This window comes from Bombina bombina, chromosome 5 (genome assembly GCF_027579735.1).
Source record: "Bombina bombina isolate aBomBom1 chromosome 5, aBomBom1.pri, whole genome shotgun sequence".
Classification (NCBI taxonomy): Eukaryota; Metazoa; Chordata; class Amphibia; order Anura; family Bombinatoridae; genus Bombina; species Bombina bombina.
In genome coordinates this window covers 436,555,168-436,578,042 of record NC_069503.1, presented here as the reverse complement: position 1 = coordinate 436,578,042, position 22,875 = coordinate 436,555,168, and the positions used below count along the sequence as shown (strand labels likewise).

The 22,875-nt window shown below is 41.0% G+C and overlaps 1 protein-coding gene across 4 annotated transcripts in view; it reads left to right on the top strand.

Annotated features, from left to right (window-relative positions):
• Window positions 1-22,875, top strand: part of DNAJC13 (DnaJ heat shock protein family (Hsp40) member C13) — a 709,325-nt gene that overhangs the window by 279,153 nt on the left and 407,297 nt on the right. For all 4 annotated transcript variants that reach the window (XR_008402530.1, XM_053714290.1, XM_053714292.1 and 1 more), the window contains exons 7-9: window positions 6,813-7,019; window positions 7,193-7,288; window positions 12,356-12,447. Coding sequence is in view for 3 of the 4 variants with exons in the window: in XM_053714290.1 (XP_053570265.1) it covers window positions 6,813-7,019; window positions 7,193-7,288; window positions 12,356-12,447 (395 nt within the window). In the remaining variant the exon portion in view is untranslated. The remainder of the gene's footprint in view (window positions 1-6,812; window positions 7,020-7,192; window positions 7,289-12,355; window positions 12,448-22,875) is intronic.

Below are 22,875 nucleotides of genomic sequence, written 5' to 3'. Positions count from 1 at the left end.
TTTATTGTTATCCGGTTTTTTGGTATTAAGGGGTTAATCATCCATTTGCTAGTGGGTGCAATCCTTTGCTAAATTATTGAATTTAATGTGAAAATTTGGTTTCTATAACTAATCCGGTTCATTATTATTTCAACTGTGACAGTTTTGTGTGCTTCTTAAAGGCACAGTAACGTTTTTTATATTGCTTGTAAATTTATTTGAAAAGTATTTTCCAAGCTTGCTAGTTTAATTGCTAGTTTGTTTAAACATGTCTGACATAGAGGAATCTCTTTGTGCAATATGTTCAAAGGCCAATGTGGAGCCCAATAGAAATTTGTGTACTAATTGCATTGATGCTACTTTAAGTAAAAGCCAATCTGTACATGTAAAGAAAATTTCACCAGACAACGAGGGGGAAGTTATGCCGACTAACTCTCCTCACGTGTCAGTACCTGCATCTCCCGCTCAGGAGGTGCGTGATATTGTGACGCCAAGTACATCAGGGCGGCCTTTACAAATCACTTTGCAAGACATGGCTAATGTTATGACTGAAGTTTTATCTAAATTGCCAGAACTTAGGGGTAAACGCGACCACTCTGGGGTGAGAACAGAGTGCGCTGAAAATACTAGGGCCATGTCTGATACTGCGTCACAATTTGCAGAACATGAAGACGGAGAGCTTCATTCTGTGGGTGACGGATCTGATCCAAATAAACTGGATTCAGACATTTCAAATTTTAAATTTAAGCTTGAGAACCTCCGTGTGTTACTAGGGGAGGTATTAGCGGCTCTGAATGATTGTAACACGGTTGCAATCCCAGAGAAAATATGTAGGCTGGATAAATATTTTGCGGTACCGACGTGTACTGACGTTTTTCCTATACCTAAAAGGCTTTCAGAAATTGTTAACAAGGAGTGGGATAGACCCGGTGTGCCTTTCTCACCCCCTCCTATATTTAGAAAATTTTTTCCAATAGACGCCACCACACGGGACTTATGGCAGACGGTCCCTAAGGTGGAGGGAGCAGTTTCTACTTTAGCTAAGCGTACCACTATCCCGGTGGAGGATAGCTGTGCTTTTTCAGATCCAATGGATAAAAAGTTAGAGGGTTACCTTAAGAAAATGTTTGTTCAACAAGGTTTTATATTGCAACCCCTTGCATGCATTGCGCCTGTCACGGCTGCGGCGGCATTCTGGTTTGAGTCTCTGGAAGAGACCATTAGCTCAGCTACATTGGATGAGATTACAGACAAGCTTAGAGTCCTTAAGCTAGCTAATTCATTTATTTCTGACGCCGTAGTACATTTAACTAAGCTTACGGCTAAGAACTCCGGATTCGCCATTCAGGCGCGCAGAGCGCTGTGGCTTAAATCCTGGTCAGCTGATGTGACTTCTAAATCTAAATTGCTTAACATACCTTTCAAGGGGCAGACCTTATTCGGGCCCGGTTTGAAAGAAATTATCGCTGACATTACTGGAGGTAAGGGCCATGCCCTGCCTCAAGACAGAGCCAAACCAAGGGCTAGACAGTCTAATTTTCGTGCCTTTCGCAACTTCAAGGCAGGAGCAGCATCAACTTCCTCCGCTCCAAAACAGGAAGGAACTGTTGCTCGCTACAGACAGGGCTGGAAACCTAACCAGACCTGGAACAAGGGCAAGCAGGCCAGAAAACCTGCTGCTGCCCCTAAGACAGCATGAAGTGAGGGCCCCCGATCCGGAAACGGATCTAGTGGGGGGCAGACTTTCTCTCTTCGCCCAGGCTTGGGCAAGAGATGTCCAGGATCCCTGGGCGTTAGAGATCATATCTCAGGGATATCTTCTGGACTTCAAAGCTTCTCCTCCAAAAGGGAGATTTCATCTTTCAAGGTTGTCAACAAACCAGATAAAGAAAGAGGTGTTTCTACGCTGTGTACAAGATCTTTTACTAATGGGAGTGATCCACCCGGTTCCGCTGTCGGAACACGGACAAGGGTTTTACTCAAATCTGTTTGTGGTTCCCAAGAAAGAAGGAACCTTCAGACCAATCTTGGATTTAAAGATCCTAAACAAATTCCTAAGAGTTCCATCGTTCAAAATGGAAACTATTCGGACAATCTTACCCATGATCCAAAAGGGTCAGTTCATGACCACAGTGGATTTAAAGGATGCGTACCTTCACATACCGATTCACAAGGATCATTACCGGTACCTAAGGTTTGCCTTCCTAGACAGGCATTACCAGTTTGTAGCTCTTCCCTTCGGGTTAGCTACTGCTCCAAGAATCTTCACAAAGGTTCTGGGTTCTCTTCTGGCGGTACTAAGACCGCGAGGAATATCGGTAGCTCCGTACCTAGACGACATTCTCATACAAGCGTCAAGTTTCCAAGCTGCCAAGTCTCATACAGAGTTAGTACTGGCATTTCTAAGGTCACATGGGTGGAAGGTGAACGAAGAAAAGAGTTCTCTATTGCCTCTCACAAGAGTTCCTTTCTTAGGGACTCTTATAGATTCGGTAGAAATGAAAATTTACCTGACAGAGGACAGGTTAACAAAACTCCTAAATGCTTGCCGTGTCCTTCATTCCATTCCACACCCGTCAGTGGCTCAATGCATGGAGGTAATCGGTTTAATGGTAGCGGCAATGGACATAGTTCCCTTTGCACGCCTGCATCTCAGACCACTGCAATTGTGCATGCTAAGTCAGTGGAATGGGGATTACTCAGATTTGTCCCCTATGCTGAATCTGGATCAAGAGACCAGAAATTCTCTTCTATGGTGGCTCTCTCGGCCACATCTGTCCAAGGGGATGCCCTTCAGCAGACCAGATTGGACGATTGTAACAGACGCCAGCCTGCTAGGTTGGGGCGCTGTCTGGAATTCCCTGAAGACTCAGGGATCATGGACTCAGGAGGAGAGTCTCCTTCCCATAAACATTCTGGAATTAAGAGCAGTTTTCAATGCCCTTCTAGCTTGGCCTCAGCTAGCAACTCTGAGGTTCATCAGGTTTCAGTCGGACAACATCACGACTGTGGCTTATATCAACCATCAAGGAGGGACAAGGAGTTCCCTAGCGATGATGGAAGTCTCAAAGATAATTCTCTGGGCAGAGTCTCACTCTTGCCACCTATCAGCGATCCACATCCCAGGCGTGGAGAACTGGGAGGCGGATTTCCTAAGTCGCCAGACTTTTCATCCGGGGGAGTGGGAACTTCATCCGGAGGTATTTGCCCAACTGATTCGGCGTTGGGGCAAACCAGATCTGGATCTCATGGCGTCTCGCCAGAACGCCAAGCTTCCTTGTTACGGATCCAGGTCCAGGGACCCGGGAGCGGTTCTGATAGATGCTCTGACAGCACCTTGGGTCTTCAACATGGCTTATGTGTTTCCACCCTTCCCGATGCTTCCTCGATTGATTGCCAGGATCAAACAGGAGAGAGCATCAGTGATTCTAATAGCGCCTGCGTGGCCACGCAGGACCTGGTATGCAGATCTAGTGGACATGTCGTCCTGTCCACCATGGTCTCTGCCTCTGAGACAGGACCTTCTGGTTCAGGGTCCTTTCAAACATCCAAATCTAATTTCTCTGAGGCTGACTGCATGGAGATTGAACGCTTGATTCTATCAAAGCGTGGATTCTCGGAGTCAGTGATTGATACCTTAATACAGGCTAGGAAACCTGTTACCAGGAAAATTTACCATAAAATATGGCGTAAATACTTGCATTGGTGCGAATCCAAGAGTTACTCATGGAGTAAGGTTAGGATTCCTAGGATATTGTCTTTTCTACAAGAAGGTTTAGAAAAGGGTTTATCTGCTAGTTCGTTAAAGGGACAGATCTCAGCTCTGTCCATCCTTTTACACAAACGTCTGTCAGAAGTTCCAGACGTTCAGGCTTTTTGTCAGGCTTTGGCCAGGATTAAGCCTGTGTTTAAAACTGTTGCTCCGCCATGGAGCTTAAACTTAGTTCTTAACGTTTTACAGGGTGTTCCGTTTGAACCCCTTCATTCCATTGATATCAAGCTGTTATCTTGGAAAGTTCTGTTTTTAATGGCTATTTCCTCGGCTCGAAGAGTCTCTGAGTTATCGGCCTTACATTGTGATTCTCCTTATCTGATTTTTCATTCAGACAAGGTAGTTCTGCGTACTAAACCTGGGTTCTTACCTAAGGTAGTCACTAACAGGAATATCAATCAAGAGATTGTTGTTCCATCATTGTGCCCTAACCCTTCTTCAAAGAAGGAACGACTTCTACACAATCTAGACGTAGTCCGTGCCCTGAAATTTTATTTACAGGCAACTAAAGATTTTCGCCAAACTTCTTCCCTGTTTGTCGTTTATTCTGGACAGAGGAGAGGTCAAAAAGCTTCTGCTACCTCTCTCTCTTTCTGGCTTCGTAGCATAATACGTTTAGCCTATGAGACTGCTGGACAGCAGCCTCCTGAAAGAATTACAGCTCATTCTATGAGAGCTGTGGCTTCCACGTGGGCCTTTAAGAATGAGGCCTCTGTTGAACAGATTTGCAAGGCTGCAACTTGGTCTTCTCTTCATACTTTTTCCAAATTTTACAAATTTGACACTTTTGCTTCTTCTGAGGCTGTTTTTGGGAGAAAGGTTCTTCAGGCAGTAGTTCCTTCCGTGTAAAGATCCTGCCTGTCCCTCCCGTCATCCGTGTACTTTTAGCTTTGGTATTGGTATCCCATAAGTAATGGATGACCCGTGGACTGACTACACTTAACAGGAGAAAACATAATTTATGCTTACCTGATAAATTCCTTTCTCCTGTAGTGTAGTCAGTCCACGGCCCGCCCTGTTTTTTATGGCAGGTCTAAATTTTAAATTAAACTCCAGTCACCACTGCACCCTATAGTTTCTCCTTTCTTGTTTGGTTTCGGTCGAATGACTGGGTATGACGTAGAGGGGAGGAGCTATGTGGCAGCTCTGCTTGGGTGATCCTCTTGCACTTCCTGTTGGGGAGGAGTTAATATCCCATAAGTAATGGATGACCCGTGGACTGACTACACTACAGGAGAAAGGAATTTATCAGGTAAGCATAAATTATGTTTTTTTGGCAATTCTTCTCATGAGTTTGTTGTTCATTCATTTTGTCCTAATCCAAAAGTAAACAGGAAAGTTGTTTAAAATGACATGCCCTAACTGAATCATGAAAGGAATGTGATGTCTATAAATTGTATTTCTTTCCAATGGCATGGAGAGTCCACAAGTCCATTCATTACTGTTGGGAATTCATCTCCTGGCCACCAGGAGGAGGCAAAGACACATGAGCAAAGCTTAAGTATCCCTCCCACTTCCCATAATCCAGTGTTACACTGCTTCCATTTCTACCCAGGTCCCTGTCAGCTGTCGGATGAAGCTGGCTAAACCTGGAGTCCACAGCAGAAGACCCTGGAGGGTAGGTCCTAGCCTTTTATTTATGATATTTGGAGGGCTCATCTAAGGACTACTCAGAAGAGAGGTGACCGGGTGGCATCTTATTCCCTCAGAGGGGGGCTGGAATTTTAGTAATATCCTTCTTAAGGGATATCATGAAGGAAGAGCAGAATGATTAGTTGGCTTTTTACATTTCTCGTGGATTTAGCATTATTAAACCTTTTGGAGTGATCCTTCCTTTCTTATGTCTATAAGGATAAGGGTGTTATCTGCACCAGTTTGCAATCCAAACCACACTGGGAAGGAATCCTATGTTATTCAGAACATTGTTCTTCCCTTTCGCTGTTTTTATTCTTCTTTTCAGAAGGGAAGTTTGCTTCTCGATCTGGATGAGGTTTATATATCTAGAGTTCTTCTTCAGACTACCTAGGAGCTTAGACAATCTTTTTCATTGTCTGTATTTTTTCCGTTAAACCCAAGGATCTAGGGGTCTCTTTAACCCTTTTTACTTTGTTTCTGCGGGCTGTCTTTCATTTGGATCTGGTCAGCTGTACAGCTGTCTCCTAACTGTCTTACGACTCTCTCTATTAGTGAGGTGTCGTATTCCCGAACCTTTAAGGAATACATTTCCAGGTAACTAATCTGTTGGGCAATTTCGTTGCATGCTTTTTAATATTTTTTTCAATTTTGATGTTTTGGCCTCAGCGGAGGCTTCTTTTGGGATTAAGGTGCTTTAAGTGGTTGTGCCTTCAGTTCTAGACCACCTGCCTTTCTTTCTCCCTCCCTGTCCATGCTGTGTCCTCTCTGGCTTTGGTATTGCTTTCCCAACAGTAATGAATGGACTTGTGGACTCTCCATGCCATTGGAAAGAAAACAAAAGTTATGCTTACCTGACAAATTCTTTTCTTTCCTGGCATGGAGAGTCCACGACCCGACCTTTTATATGGTTTAAGGCGGCGTTTATTGTTAATCTTCAGGCACTTTTATACCCTTTGTGTTCCTCTTTCTCTTTCCGTTTTCCCTGGGCCGAATGACTGGGGTTATGGGAAGTCGGAGGGATGCTTAAGCTTTGCTGGTGTGTCTTTGCCACCTCCTTGTGGCCAGGAGCTGAATTCCCAACATTAATGAATAAACTCGTGGACTCTCCTTGCTAGGAAAAAAAATAAATTATCAGGTAAGCATAAATGTTGTTATATACAGAGATTTTAGCAACATTTAATCACAAAGAGTCAAATCCTTCTCTCTGTTCATGCCTTTAAGATATATGGTTTCCAAATGGAAATCCAGCAAATCTTTTGTTTTAAAAGTAGTTCCCTAACTATTTGTTATCCATTTCTCAGAGCACTAGGTGGCAGCACTATTTCCTGCCATGTATTTCTCCAGACACCTAACTAGGTATCCCTAATTCATTGTTTAGTTTTTTAGTAAATATTGCCCAGAAAATGTCAGTGTGATTTCTTTTCAGCATTTATTTGCATCGGAGCAAAGAGAAGACATAATTAAAAGTGCCATAGAGCATGCTGGGACATTCATGGGTATGACCTTGAGAACTAGAAAAGACCCTTTTGAGTTTGAGCACTTTATGAACTATCGCTTGGGCAAGTACAGCACTGATGAATCCATCACCTCCTTAGCAGAATTCATTGTCCAAAAAATCACCCCAAGGCATTCGGTAAGCGATACTGTGATTTATTCTTTTTCAGAAAGTAGGTTATTATAATTTTTATCATTAAAGTATTTCAATCCTGTTTTTATATTTCACCTATATTTTAAATTAAAGTGATAACATAGTCATTCTCACGCTTCAATTTTATTATATGGATATTTTACGTTTTGGTGTTTTAGGAGCCTGTGAAACGATTGTTAGCACTTACAGAAACATGCCTAGTAGAAAGAGATCCAGCCACCTACAATATTGTAACGCTGAAGCCGCTTGGTGAGGTGAGTCAGCTATTTATTTGTGTACAAAAATGCAGCATATTTGATAGTGTAGGAGATTTTTTTTCCTTTAAGCAATAAATACATTGTTGGTCTTCTGCCATGAGACGTAGCTCAAAGCTTCTTGGAATTGGAGCTGTGGATTAACACAATAAGGTATCTGTTTTGTTCTAATGTGCTCAGTGAAAGGAAATAAAAGGATTTGTTAGTATGATTTACATGGCCTGTAAATGGTTAAGGTAATAAATGAAGAATCTCTGATCTTTAATATCTGTTTATTTCCCATTTGCATACTGGTTGAATATCAGTGGGATTTTGCCTGATAAATCTTGGAGGCAGGTTAACAGTAAACTTACAGAGAGCACGAAATGTATGATTGGGTGACTCAGAGGACCACAGATAATAATGTAAAATGCAGCTTTTATTTTTAATGGGGACTATAGTGCAAAATGACATGCGTTAATTTCTTAGCTCATATAACTGTACCACTAGCTTCCCTGCTAACATGCAAAAGGGTTAAACATATAGTCAGAACCAATCAGGTTGTGCGATGGCCGCTGTCAGTTGAGTCAGTGGCAGTTTCTGCTTGGGACCAGCAGTTCTCTGTGGCTCTCAAATGGTTTCTGGGTCAAATTAGAGCATGTAATTATTCCCCTATAATGGTCCTTTACAGGGATTGTAGAGTGTTCCTGTTTCAGCAACACAGAAAGTGCTGTACATGTTGTTTTAGTTGGTCAGGTAGATTTGAAGTAGTATTTAAACCCAGCTTTAAATTGAAATAAGATGAAATGTTACTCATTTTTTGAAATCTCCTCCACATAATTAGCCATAGTGTGCTTTTCCTTAACTCTCATTCTTGGCACTTTAGATTGTGCTTTCTATTTTTTCCTGATACATATTATGTTCTATAAGTGCAAAATTGTGTGATGGCATCCTATGCAATCACTAAGCACAGTGCAGTGGCGTATTTAGGTTTTGTGCTGCCCCTACATTTTAGGACTTTTTTTGTGTCCGCTTAAAAATACCCTTTTATTAATAATTTCTGGATTGAGTTTGAGATATATATATATATATATATATATATATATATATATATATATATATATATATATATATATATATATATATATATATATATATATATATATATAAAACATTTTTACCATTACACAAACAAAACGTGTACACTGAATTATTTTATATCATGGTTCAGGTGGCACTATACCTGTGGAAATCCATAGGCAGACAGCTTCTCATGTTACTGTAGAATTAGTGCATATTTTGTGGACCCATATCAGACAGAATTGGTGCTGTGGCCAGATCACTCTCTCTCACTCTACACCATGTGAGGCTGAAATGTGAAACAAGCACAGCACTGTTTCTCCAGGTCTCTGATGCCGGTCCACATGACCGCCTATCCCTCTTTGGTAGAGCGACATTCTAGGACTTACAGTTCCCAACCTCTGCGGCCCAGAAAGCATCCAGCTGGAAAATTTGAGGTGCGACTGGCAGCAGCACACGACTGGCAAGGAGTAAGAGGTAGCACCCTTGGGAGTCTTAGGGGCTTTGAGTCAGAGCACCATGGTGCCCTGGCTTATTGATTCCTGCAAGTTTTGTAAAAAAAAAAAAAAAAAAAAAAAAAGTGCTGCCCCCACATCTTCCGACGATTCTGCCACCCTAGGCACAGGCTTTGTTGTCCTAGGCCATAATACACGCCTTGCACAGCGTGTTACCATTTTGTCTAAGGATGAGAAATAACTGCACATGAATTTAGCAACAGAGCCCATCCAAAGTGCTCAGATATACTGACTTCATCATTAGTGTCACATTGTATATACTCCTTTGTCTTTTTGGCATTTACTATATTCTTTTTTTACCTTTCCTCAGGTTATCTTTTTATACAGCATTCTGTGCTTTAAATGTACAGTAAAATCAAAATTAAACTTAAAGGGCCATGATACCCAAATGTTGAAACACTTGAAAGTGATGCAGCATAGCTGTAAAAAGATGTCTAGAAAATATCACCTGAAAATCTCTATGTAAAAAAGAAAGATATTTTACCTCAAAATGTCCTAAGTATTCAAACCTTATTGCAAAGGACTTTAAGCAGCAAATCAGTATGTCTGTCCCGGGACAGCCAAGGGAGTGAGCTTCGTGCACTCATTTTATTTCCCTATTCAGTTTAAGGAAGTTTACTATGAAATCTCATGAGATTTAAGTGAAATCTCATGAGATCACAGTAAAAGAGTTCATGACCTCAGCACTGCTGATGCCGATTGGCTGCTGTTCATTTCTTCATTTTTTTTATTTTTTTACCTGCAGCTAAGCAGCAGCTTAAGTATAACTTTTTACACAGAACTTGAGCTGAGGAAATTGCGAGGTAAAATATCTTCCTTTTTTACACAGAGATGCTCAGGTGATATTTTCCTGTCAGCTTTTTACAGTTATACTGGATCAGTTTCAATTGATTTAGCATATGATTATTACGTCCCTTTAAATTGATTGAATACAACACAACATTTTAAACACCTTTCCAATTTATTTCTATTATCAATGTTGCTTAGTTTTCTTGGTATCCTTTGTTAAAAAGTAATCCTAGCTAAGCTCAGGAGTGTGAACGTGTCTCTAGCCATCTTGCAGCAGTGTTTGCAACACTATTTATAGCAATGTTATATATAGTTTCAAACACTGCTGCCATATACAGCTATAGACACGTGCACGTTCCTATCAGCTGAGCTAGGTTTAGTCTTCAACAAAAAATACCAAAATAACAAATCAAATTTGATAACAGAAGTAGATTGAAAATTGTTTAAAATTGCATGTCGTATCTGAATCATGACTGTTTAATTTTGACTTTACAGTCCCTCCCTCCCTCCCAACTGTTATGGTCTCATTCGTTCCATGAGATCAAACTTGTTTATACTTTCTCCCACCTTAAATCCTCCTTGTAATAATTAATTTTCCATAAATCAGTCTGCACACTGCCCCCTCTCTTTCTGAAGACAACTTCTCTCTCACTCCCTTACAGTGGAGTCTGCACACTGTCCCCTCTCTTCCTGAAGACCACTTCTCTCTCACTCCCTTACAGTGGAGTCTGCACACTGTCCCCTCTCTTCCTGAAGACCATTTCTCTCTCACTTTTTTACAGTGCCGTCTGCACACTGTCCCCTCTCTTCCTGAAGACCACTTATCTCTCTCTCTTACAGTGCAGTCTGCATACTGTCCCCTCTCTTCCAGAAGGCCACTTCTCTCTGCAGTTTGCACACTGTCCCCTCTCTTTCTGAAGACCACTTCTCTCTCTCACTCTCTTACAGTGCCGTCTGCATACTGTCCCCTCTCTTCCAGAAGGCCACTTCTCTCTGCAGTTTGCACACTGTCCCCTCTCTTCCTGAAGACCACTTCTCTCTCTCTCTCTCTCTCTCTCTCTCTCTCTCTCTCTCTCTCTCTCTCTCTCTCTCTCTCTCTCTCACTCTTACAGTGCAGTCTTCACACTGTCCCCTCTCTTCCTGAAGGCCACTTCTCTCTGCAGTCTGCACACTGTCCCCTCTCTTCCTGAAGACAACCTTTCTTTCACTCTCTCACAGTGCAGTCTGCACACTGTCCCCTCTCTTCCTGTAGACCACTTCTCTCTCACTTCCTTACAGTGCTGTCTGCACAATGTCCCCTCTCTTCCTGAAGACCACCTCTCTCTCTCTCTCTCTCTCTCTCTCTCTCTCTCTCTCTCTCTCTCACAGTTCAGTCTGCACACTGTACCCTCTCTTCCTGAAGACCACTTCTCTCTCACTTTCTGCAGTCTACACACTGCCCCCTCTCTTCCTGAAGACCACTTCTTTCTCTTACAGTACAGTCTGCACACTATCCCCTCTCTTCCTAAATACCACTTCTCTCTCACTCTCTGCAGTCTGCACACTGCCCCCTCTCTTCCTGAAGACCACTTCTCTCTCACTCTCTAACAGTGCAGTCTGCACACTGTCCCCTCTCTTCCTGAGGACCACTTCTCTCTCACCCCCTTACAGTGCAGTCTGCACACTGCCCCCTCTCTTCTTGAAGACCACTTCTCTCTCACTCCCTTACAGTGCAGTCTGCACACTGTCCCCTCTCTTCCTAAGGACCACTTCTCTCTCACTCCCTTACAGTGCAGTCTGCACACTGTCCCCTCTCTTCCTGAGGACCACTTCTCTCTCACTCTCTTACAGTGCAGTCTGCACACTGTCCCCTCTCTTCCTGAGGACCACTTCTCTCTCACTCCCTTACAGTGCAGTCTGCACACTGTCCCCTCTCTTCCTGAGGACCACTTCTCTCTCACTCTCTTACAGTGCAGTCTGCACACTGTGCCCTCTCTTCCTGAAGACCACTTCTCTCTCACTCTCTTACAGTGCAGTCTGCACACTGTCCTCTCTCTTCCTGAGGACCACTTCTCTCTCACTCCCTTACAGTGCAGTCTGCACACTGTCCCCTCTCTTCCTGAAGACCACTTCTCTCTCACTCCCTTACAGTGCAGTCTGCACACTGTCCCCTCTCTTCCTGAAGACCACTTCTCTCTCACTCTCTTACAGTGCAGTCTGCACACTGTCCCCTCTCTTCCTGAAGACCACTTCTCTCTCCCTCTTTTACAGTGCAGTCTGTACACTGTGCTCTCTCTTCCTAAAGACCACTTCTCTCTCCCTCTTTTACAGTGCAGTCTGAACACCCTCTCTTCCTGAAGACCACTTCTCTACTCACTTTTTTACAGTGCAGTCTGCACACTGTCCCCCTCTCTTCCTGAAGACCACATGTCTCTCACTTTTTTACAGTGCAGTCTGCACACTGTGCCCCTCTCTTCATGAAGACCACTTCTCTCTCTCTTACAGTGCAGTCTGCACACTGTACCCTCTCTTTGTGAAGACCATGTCTCTCTCACTCTTTTACAGTACAGTCTGCACACTGTCCCCTCTCTTCCTGAAGACCACTTCTCTCTCACTCTCTTACAGTGCATATATCCTGCTCTCCTAAACCCATTATCTTCATTTTATATATTTTACATAAAACATATCTGACTTGTTTGCAACTGTTCCTTTTTTCCCCCAACAGATATTTGCACTAGTTTATGATCCTGAAAACCCACAGCTTTTTACAATTGAGTTTATCAAGGGCCAGATCCGAAAATATTCTTCAACTGAAAGGTAATCCTCTGCCAGTAGGAATCAGGGGCTGTGTAAAACAACTCTTATTTTCTTTATGCTTGCAGAAAAAGTGGCATTAGGGTTATTATTACAAAGTGTGTATATCATTATTATTATTATTATTATTATTATTATTATTATTGTATATTAAATATTGTGATGTTATTTCTCATTCTTAATATTTTTGGTGCAATGTATATTGGGATTCAGAAAGTATTGGCCATTACACCAAGCTGTTGTATTCTGTACACTTGACTTTAGGTTATATGCCCCTGACTGTATATCACATATTCATTAAAGATATATCAATCTATTAAATATTGTCTTGAAATTCATTGATCTGCTTAGACCATTACATATATCACTGCTGTAAAATATCAATGGTAAGAGAAAAGGAAAGAAAAAAAACAGATTGATTTTTTTTTAAATTTGTTGGGGTTGTTGGTGACTGCAGGCGCAATATAATTAGTCAAATCACCTGAAACCACCAGTAGCGCGCCACTACTAGCCAGTTGTTTACAATTTCCTTTTCTTCTTTAAACATAACCGTTATCTGGTTTAGTGTAGTGTATTGTTTCAGTTGATTTGTCAGTAGCTAATATTACATTTGTTTTTAGGTAATGTATAAGCTAATAAATATTACTTTTTCTTGATAATGTGCTTTTCTTTCATGTAATTGGCAAGAGTCCATGAGCTAGTGACATATGGGATATGCAATCCTACCAGGATGGGCAAAGTTTCCCAAACCTCAAAATGCCTATAAATACACCCCTCACCACACCCACAATTCAGTTTTACAAACTTTGCCTCCTATGGAGGTGGTGAAGTAAGTTTGTGCTAAGATTTCTACGTTGATATGCGCTTCTCAGCATTGTTGAAGCCCGATTCCTCTCAGAGTTCAGCGAATGTCAGAGGGACGTGAAGGGAGTATCGCCTATTGAATACGATGATTTCCCTAACGGGGGTCTTTTTTATGGGTTCTCTGTTATCGGTCGTAGAGATTCATCTCCTACCTCCCTTTTCAGATCGACGATATACTCTCAAATTTACCATTACCTCTACTACAGAACTGTTTTAGTACTGGTTTGGCTATCTGCTATATGTGGATGGGTGTCTTTTGGTAAGTATGTTTTTATTACTTAAGACACTCTCAGCTATGGTTTGGCACTTTATGCAAATTATATAAAGTTCTAAATATATGTATTGTACTTATATTTGCCATGAGTCAGGTTCATGTATTTCCTTCTGCAGACTGTCAGTTTCATATTTGGGAATATAAACACTTTAAGAAATTTGTTTCTTACCTGGGGTTTAGTCTTTTTCAATTTTGACTACTTTTTCATTTGCGGGTATTAGGCCCGCGGGTGCGTCAAATGTTAGACTTTATTGGGTCTTTTTTGGCGCGGGCAATTACGTTTTTTGACGCAACTTCGTCATTTCCGGCGTCATACGTGACGTTGAGACCTTTCACATGGCGGCGTCATTAGTAACGCAAGTGTGTCATTTCCGGTCATTTTTGGCGCCAAAAAAGTTTACGTTACGTTGTGCGTCATACTTGGCGCCAAATTTTTTTCATTATTTCAATACCCCATTCATGTTTGCCTCCTGCTTTCTTCTCTATCAAGAGGCCTATGCTTTTGCATTTTTTTCCCATTCCTGAAACTGTCATTTAAGGAAATAGATAATTTTGCTTTATATGTTGTTTTTTTCTTTTACATTGAGCAAGATGTCCCAATCCGATCCTGTCTCTGAAGTTTCTGCTGGAACATTGCTGCCTGACATCGGTTCTACCAAAGCTAAGTGCATTTTTTGCAAAATTGTAGAAATTATTCCACCGAATGTCATTTGTAATAGTTGTCATGATAAACTTTTACATGCAGATAGTGTTTCTATCAGTAATAGTACATTGCCAGTTGCAGTTCCTTCAACTTCTAATGTGCATGATATACCTGTAAATTTTAAAGAATTTGTTTCTGAATCTATTATGAAGGCTTTGTCTGCATTTCCACCTTCTAATAAACGTAAAAGGTCTTTTAAAACTTCTCATTTAGCTGATGAAATTTCAAACAACAACATAATAATTCATCCTCTTCTGCTGAGGATCTATCTGAAACAGAAGATCCTTCCTCAGATATTGACACTGACAAATCTACTTATTTATTTAAAATAGAGTATATGCGTTCTTTATTAAAAGAAGTGTTAATTACTTTGGATATTGAGGTAACCAGTCCTATTGGCGTTCAGTCTAATAAACGTTTAAATGCTGTTTTTAAACCTCCTGTGGTTTCCCCAGGTGTTTTTCCCATTCCTGAGGCTATTTCTGATATGATTTCTAGGGAATGGAATAAGCCAGGTACTTCCTTTGTTCCTTCTTCAAGGTTTAAAAGATTGTATCCTTTACCAGCAAAATCTATAGAGTTTTGGGAAAAGATTCCCAAAGTTGATGGGGCTATTTCTACTCTTGCTAAACGTACCACTATTCCTATGGAAGATAGCACTTCCTTTAAGGATCCTTTAGATAGGAAGCTTGAATCTTATCTAAGGAAGGCCTATTTATATTCAGGTCATCTTCTCAGACCTGCTATTTCTTTGGGTGATGTTGCGGCTGCATCAACTTTCTGGTTGGAAAACTTAGCGCAACATGAATTGGATTCTGACGTATCTAGCATTGTTCGCTTACTGCAACATGCTAATCATTTTATTTGTGATGCCATTTTTGATATTATCAAAATTGATGTTAGATCCATGTCTTTAGCTGTATTAGCTAGAAGAGCTTTGTGGCTTAAATCTTGGAATGCTGATATGACATCTAAATCTAGATTACTATCTCTTTCTTTCCAAGGTAATAATTTATTTGGTTCTCAGTTGGATTCTCTTATTTCAACTATCACTGGAGGGAAAGGAGTTTTTTTGCCTCAGGATAAAAAACCTAAGGGTAAATCTAAGGCTTCTAACCGTTTTCGTTCCTTTCGTCAGAATAAGGAACAAAAACTCAATCCTCCTCCCAAGGAATCTGCTTCCAGTTGGAAGCCTTCCTCAAATTGGAATAAATCCAAGCCATTTAGGAAACCAAAGTCTGCCCCTAAGTCCGCATGAAGGTGCGGCCCTCATTCCAGCTCAGCTGGTAGGGGGCAGATTAAGGTTTTTCAAGGATATCTTGGTACTAGCTCAGTCTTTCCATACTGCAGAATCTCACACAAATCAACTAGTGTTGTTTCTTCGGAAACATGGTTGGAGGATCAATTTACCAAAAAGTTTCTTGATTCCTCAGACAAGGGTCACCTTTTTAGGTTTCCAGATAGATTCATTGTCCATGACTCTGTCTCTAACAGACAAGAGACGTTTAAAATTGGTTGCAGCCTGCCGGCGCCTTCAGTCTCAGTCATTCCCTTCAGTGGCTATGTGCATGGAAGTTTTAGGTCTCATGACTGCAGCATCGGACGCAATCCCCTTTGCTCATTTTCACATGAGACCTCTTCAGCTTTGTATGCTGAATCAATGGTGCAGGGATTATACAAAGATATCACAATTAATATCCTTGAATCCCAATGTACGACACTCTCTGACATGGTGGATAGATCACCATTGTTTGGTTCAAGGGGCTTCTTTCTTTCATGTAATTAGCAAGAGTCCATGAGCTAGTGACGTATGGGATATACATTCCTACCAGGAGGGGCAAAGTTTCCCAAACCTTAAAATGCCTATAAATACACCCCTCACCACACCCACAATTCAGTTTTACAAACTTTGCCTCCTATGGAGGTGGTGAAGTAAGTTTGTGCTAGATTCTACGTTGATATGCGCTCCGCAGCAGGTTGGAGCCCGGTTTTCCTCTCAGCGTGCAGTGAATGTCAGAGGGATGTGAGGAGAGTATTGCCTGTTTGAATTCAATGATCTCCTTCTACGGGGTCTATTTCATAGGTTCTCTGTTATCGGTCGTAGAGATTCATCTCTTACCTCCCTTTTCAGATCGACGATATACTCTTATAAATATACCATTACCTCTGCTGATTTTCGTTTCAGTACTGGTTTGGCTTTCTACAAACATGTAGATGAGTGTCCTGGGGTAAGTAAGTCTTATTTTCTGTGACACTCTAAGCTATGGTTGGGCACTTTTTTTAATAAAGTTCTAAATATATGTATTCAAACATTTATTTGCCTTGACTCAGGATGTTCAACATTCCTTATTTTCAGACAGTCAGTTTCATATTTGGGATAATGCATTTGAATCAAATATTTTTCTTACCTTAAAGATTTGACTTTTTTCCCTGTGGGCTGTTAGGCTCGCGGGGGCTGAAAATGCTTCATTTTATTGCGTCATTCTTGGCGCGGACTTTTTTGGCGCAAAAAATCTTTTCTGTTTCCGGCGTCATACGTGTCGCCGGAAGTTGCGTCATTTTTGACGTTCTTTCGCGCCAAAAAATGCCGGCGTTCCGGACGTGGCGTCATTTTTGGCGCCAAAAGCATTTAGGCGCCAAATAATGTGGGCGTCTTATTTGGCGCTAAAAATATGGGCGTCGCTTTTGTCTCCACATTATTTAAGTCTCATTATTTATTGCTTCTGGTTGCTAGAAGCTTGTTCACTGGCATTTTTTCCCATTCCTGAAACTGTCATTTAAGGAATTTGATCAATTTTGCTTTATATGTTGTTTTTTCTCTTACATATTGCAAGATGTCTCACGTTGCATCTGAGTCAGAAGATACTTCAGGAAAATCGCTGTCTGGTGCTGGAACTACCAAAGCTAAGTGTATCTGCTGTAAACTTTTGGTAGCTATTCCTCCAGCTGTTGTTTGTATTAATTGTCATGACAAACTTGTTAATGCAGATAATATTTCCTTTAGTAATGTACCATTACCTGTTGCAGTTCCATCAACATCTAATGTTCAGAATGTTCCTGATAACATAAGAGATTTTGTTTCTGAATCCATCAAGAAGGCTATGTCTGTTATTCCTCCTTCTAGTAAACATAAAAAATCTTTTAAAACTTCTCTTTATACAGATGAATTTTTAAATGAACATCATCATTCTGATTCTAATGACTCTTCTGGTTCAGAGGATTCTGTCTCAGAGATTGATGCTGATAAATCTTCATATTTATTTAAAATGGAATTTATTTGTTCTTTACTTAAAGAAGTACTAATTGCTTTAGAAATTGAGGATTCTGGTCCTCTTGATACTAAATCTAAACGTTTAGATAAGGTCTTTAAATCTCCTGTGGTTATTCCAGAAGTTTTTCCTGTTCCTGGTGCTATTTCTGAAGTAATTTCCAGAGAATGGAATAATTTGGGTAATTCATTTACCCCTTCTAAACGTTTTAAGCAATTATATCCTGTGCCGTCTGACAGATTAGAATTTTGGGACAAAATCCCTAGAGTTGATGGGGCTATTTCTACCCTTGCTAAACGTACTACTATTCCTACATCAGATGGTACTTCATTTAAGGATCCTTTAGATAGGAAAATTGAATCCTTTCTAAGAAAAGCTTATCTGTGTTCAGGTAATCTTCTTAGACCTGCTATATCATTGGCTGATGTTGCTGCAGCTTCAACTTTTTGGTTGGAAACTTTAGCACAACAAGTAACAGGTCATGATTCTCATATTATTATTATTCTTCTTCAACATGCTAATAATTTTATCTGTGATGCCATTTTTGATATTATCAGAGTTGATGTCAGGTTTATGTCTCTAGCTATTTTAGCTAGAAGAGCTTTATGGCTTAAAACTTGGAATGCTGATATGTCTTCTAAATCGACTCTACTTTCCATTTCTTTCCAGGGTAACAAATTATTTGGTTCTCAGTTGGATTCTATTATCTCAACTGTTACTGGTGGGAAAGGAACTTTTTTACCACAGGATAAAAAAATCTAAGGGTAAAAACAGGGCTAATAATCGTTTTCGTTCCTTTCGTTTCAACAAAGAACAAAAGCCTGATCCTTCATCCTCAGGAGCAGTTTCAGTTTGGAAACCATCTCCAGTCTGGAATAAATCCAAGCCTTCTAGAAAAGCAAAGCCAGCTTCTAAGTCCACATGAAGGTGCGGCCCTCATTCCAGCTCAGCTGGTAGGGGGCAGGTTACGTTTTTTCAAAGAAATTTGGATCAATTCTGTTCACAATCTTTGGATTCAGAACATTGTTTCAGAAGGGTACAGAATTGGTTTCAAGATGAGACCTCCTGCAAAGAGATTTTTTCTTTCCCGTGTCCCAGTAAATCCAGTGAAAGCTCAAGCATTTCTGAAATGTGTTTCAGATCTAGAGTTGGCTGGAGTAATTATGCCAGTTCCAGTTCTGGAACAGGGGATGGGGTTTTATTCAAATCTCTTCATTGTACCAAAGAAGGAGAATTCCTTCAGACCAGTTCTGGATCTAAAAATATTGAATCGTTATGTAAGGATACCAACGTTCAAAATGGTAACTGTAAGGACTATCTTGCCTTTTGTTCAGCAAGGGCATTATATGTCCACAATAGATTTACAGGATGCATATCTGCATATTCCGATTCATCCAGATCATTATCAGTTCCTGAGATTCTCTTTTCTGGACAAGCATTACCAGTTTGTGGCTCTGCCGTTTGGCCTAGCTACAGCTCCAAGAATTTTTACAAAGCTTCTCGGTGCCCTTCTGTCTGTAATCAGAGAACAGGGTATTGTGGTATTTCCTTATTTGGACGATATCTTGGTACTTGCTCAGTCTTTACATTTAGCAGAATCTCATACGAATCGACTTGTGTTGTTTCTTCAAGATCATGGTTGGAGGATCAATTCACTAAAAAGTTAATTGATTCCTCAGACAAGGGTAACCTTTCTGGGTTTCCAGATAGATTCAGTGTCCATGACTCTGTCTTTGACAGACAAGAGACGTCTAAAATTGATTTCAGCTTGTCGAAACCTTCAGTCACAATCATTCCCTTCGGTAGCCTTATGCATAGAAATTCTAGGTCTTATGACTGCTGCATCGGACGCGATCCCCTTTGCTCGTTTTCGCATGCGCCCTCTTCAGCTCTGTATGCTGAATCAATGGTGCAGGGATTACACAAAGATATCTCAATTAATATCTTTAAAACCGATTGTACGACACTCTCTAACGTGGTGGACAGATCACCATTGTTTAATTCAGGGGGCTTCTTTTGTGCTTCCGACCTGGACTGTAATTTCAACAGATGCAAGTCTCACAGGTTGGGGAGCTGTGTGTGGATCTCTGACGGCACAAGGAGTTTGGGAATCTCAGGAGGTGAGATTACCGATCAATATTTTGGAACTCCGTGCAATTTTCAGAGCTCTTCAGTCTTGGCCTCTTCTGAAGAGAGAATCGTTCATTTGTTTTCAGACAGACAATGTCACAACTGTGGCATACATCAATCATCAAGGAGGGACTCACAGTCCTCTGGCTATGAAAGAAGTATCTCGAATTCTGGTTTGGGCGGAATCCAGCTCCTGTCTAATCTCTGCGGTTCATATCCCAGGTATAGACAATTGGGAAGTGGATTATCTCAGTCGCCAAACGTTGCATCCGGGCGAATGGTCTCTTCACCCAGAGGTATTTCTTCAGATTGTTCAAATGTGGGAGCTTCCAGAAATAGATCTGATGGCGTCTCATCTAAACAAGAAACTTCCCAGGTATCTGTCCAGATCCCGGGATCCTCAGGCGGAAGCAGTGGATGCATTATCACTTCCTTGGAAGTATCATCCTGCCTATATCTTTCCGCCTCTAGTTCTTCTTCCAAGAGTAATCTCCAAGATTCTGAAGGAATGCTCGTTTGTTCTGCTGATAGCTCCGGCATGGCCTCACAGGTTTTGGTATGCGGATCTTGTCCGGATGGCCTCTTGCCATCCGTGGACTCTTCCGCTAAGACCAGACCTTCTGTCGCAAGGTCCTTTTTTCCATCAGGATCTCAAATCCTTAAATTTAAAGGTATGGAGATTGAACGCTTGATTCTTGGTCAAAGAGGTTTCTCTGACTCTGTGATTAATACTATGTTACAGGCTCGTAAATCTGTATCCAGAGAGATATATTATAGAGTCTGGAAGACTTATATTTCTTGGTGTCTTTCTCATCATTTTTCTTGGCATTCTTTTAGAATTCCGAGAATTTTGCAGTTTCTTCAGGATGGTTTAGATAAAGGTTTATCCGCAAGTTCTTTGAAAGGACAAATCTCTGCTCTTTCTGTTCTTTTTCACAGAAAGATTGCTAATCTTCCTGATATTCATTGTTTTGTACAAGCTTTGGTTCGTATAAAACCTGTCATTAAGTCAATTTCTCCTCCTTGGAGTTTGAATTTGGTTCTGGGGGCTCTTCAAGCTCCTCCGTTTGAACCTATGCATTCATTGGACATTAAATTACTTTCTTGGAAAGTTTTGTTCCTTTTGGCGATCTCTTCTGCCAGAAGAGTCTCTGAATTATCTGCTCTTTCTTGTGAGTCTCCTTTTCTGATTTTTCATCAGGATAAGGCGGTGTTGCGAACTTCTTTTGAATTTTTACCTAAGGTTGTGAATTCCAACAACATTAGTAGAGAAATTGTGGTTCCTTCATTATGTCCTAATCCTAAAAATTCTAAGGAGAAATCGTTGCATTCTTTGGATGTTGTTAGAGCTTTGAAATATTATGTTGAAGCTACTAAGTCTTTCCGAAAGACTTCTAGTCTATTTGTTATCTTTTCCGGTTCTAGAAAAGGCCAGAAAGCTTCTGCCATTTCTTTGGCATCTTGGTTGAAATCTTTAATTCATCATGCCTATGTCGAGTCGGGTAAAACTCCGCCTCAAAGGATTACAGCTCATTCTACTAGGTCAGTTTCTACTTCCTGGGCGTTTAGGAATGAAGCTTCGGTTGATCAGATTTGCAAAGCAGCAACTTGGTCCTCTTTGCATACTTTTACTAAATTCTACCATTTTGATGTATTTTCTTCTTCTGAAGCAGTTTTTGGTAGAAAAGTACTTCAGGCAGCGGTTTCAGTTTGAATCTTCTGTTTATGTTTTTCATTAAACTTTATTTTGGGTGTGGATTATTTTCAGCAGGAATTGGCTGTCTTTATTTTATCCCTCCGTCTCTAGTGACTCTTGCGTGGAAAGATCCACATCTTGGGTAGTCATTATCCCATACGTCACTAGCTCATGGACTCTTGCTAATTACATGAAAGAAAACATAATTTATGTAAGAACTTACCTGATAAATTCATTTCTTTCATATTAGCAAGAGTCCATGAGGCCCGCCCTTTTTTGTGGTGGTTATGATTTTTTTGTATAAAGCACAATTATTCCAATTCCTTATTTTATATGCTTTCGCACTTTTTTCTTATCACCCCACTTCTTGGCTAGTCGTTAAACTGAATTGTGGGTGTGGTGAGGGGTGTATTTATAGGCATTTTAAGGTTTGGGAAACTTTGCCCCTCCTGGTAGGAATGTATATCCCATACGTCACTAGCTCATGGACTCTTGCTAATATGAAAGAAATGAATTTATCAGGTAAGTTCTTACATAAATTATGTTTTTGTTCGCCCAACCTGGACTGTGATCACAACAGATGCAAGTCTTTCAGGTTGGGGAGCCGTTTGGGGGTCTCTGACAGCACAAGGGGTTTGGAAATCTCAAGAGGCGAGATTACCAATAAATATTTTAGAACTCCGTGCAATTCTCAGGGCTCTTCAGTTCTGGCCTCTACTAAAGAGAGAACCGTTCATTTGTTTTCATACAGACAATATCACAACTGTGGCTTATGTCAATCATCAGGGTGGGACTCACAGTCCCCAAGCTATGAAAGAAGTATCTCGGATACTTGCTTGGGCGGAATCCAGCTCCTGTCTAATCTCTGCGGTGCATATCCCAGGTGTAGACAATTGGGAGGCGGATTATCTCAGCCGCCAGACTTTACATCCAGGGGAGTGGTCTCTCCATCCAGATGTGTTTTCTCAGATTGTTCAGATGTGGGGGCTTCCAGAGATAGATCTCATGGCCTCTCATCTAAACAGGAAACTTCCCAGATACCTGTCCAGGGATGTTCAGGCGGAAGCAGTGGATGCACTGACACTTCCTTGGTGTTATCAACCTGCTTACATCTTCCCGCCTCTAGTTCTTCTTCCAAGAGTGATTTCCAAAATCATCATGGAACAGTCTTTTGTGTTGCTGGTGGCTCCAGCATGGCCACACAGGTTTTGGTATGCGGATCTGGTTCGGATGTCCAGTTGTCTGCCTTGGCTATTCTGTTACGGCTGGACCTATTATCTCAAGGTCCGTTTTTCCATCAGGATCTCAAATCATTAAATTTGAAGGTATGGAAATTGAACGCTTAGTTCTAAGTCATAGAGGTTTCTCTGATTCAGTGATTAATACTATGTTACAAGCTCGTAAATCTGTCTCTAGGAAGATTTATTATAGAGTTTGGAAGGCTTACATTTCATGGTGTTCTTCTCATAAATTCTCCTGGCATTCTTTTAGAATT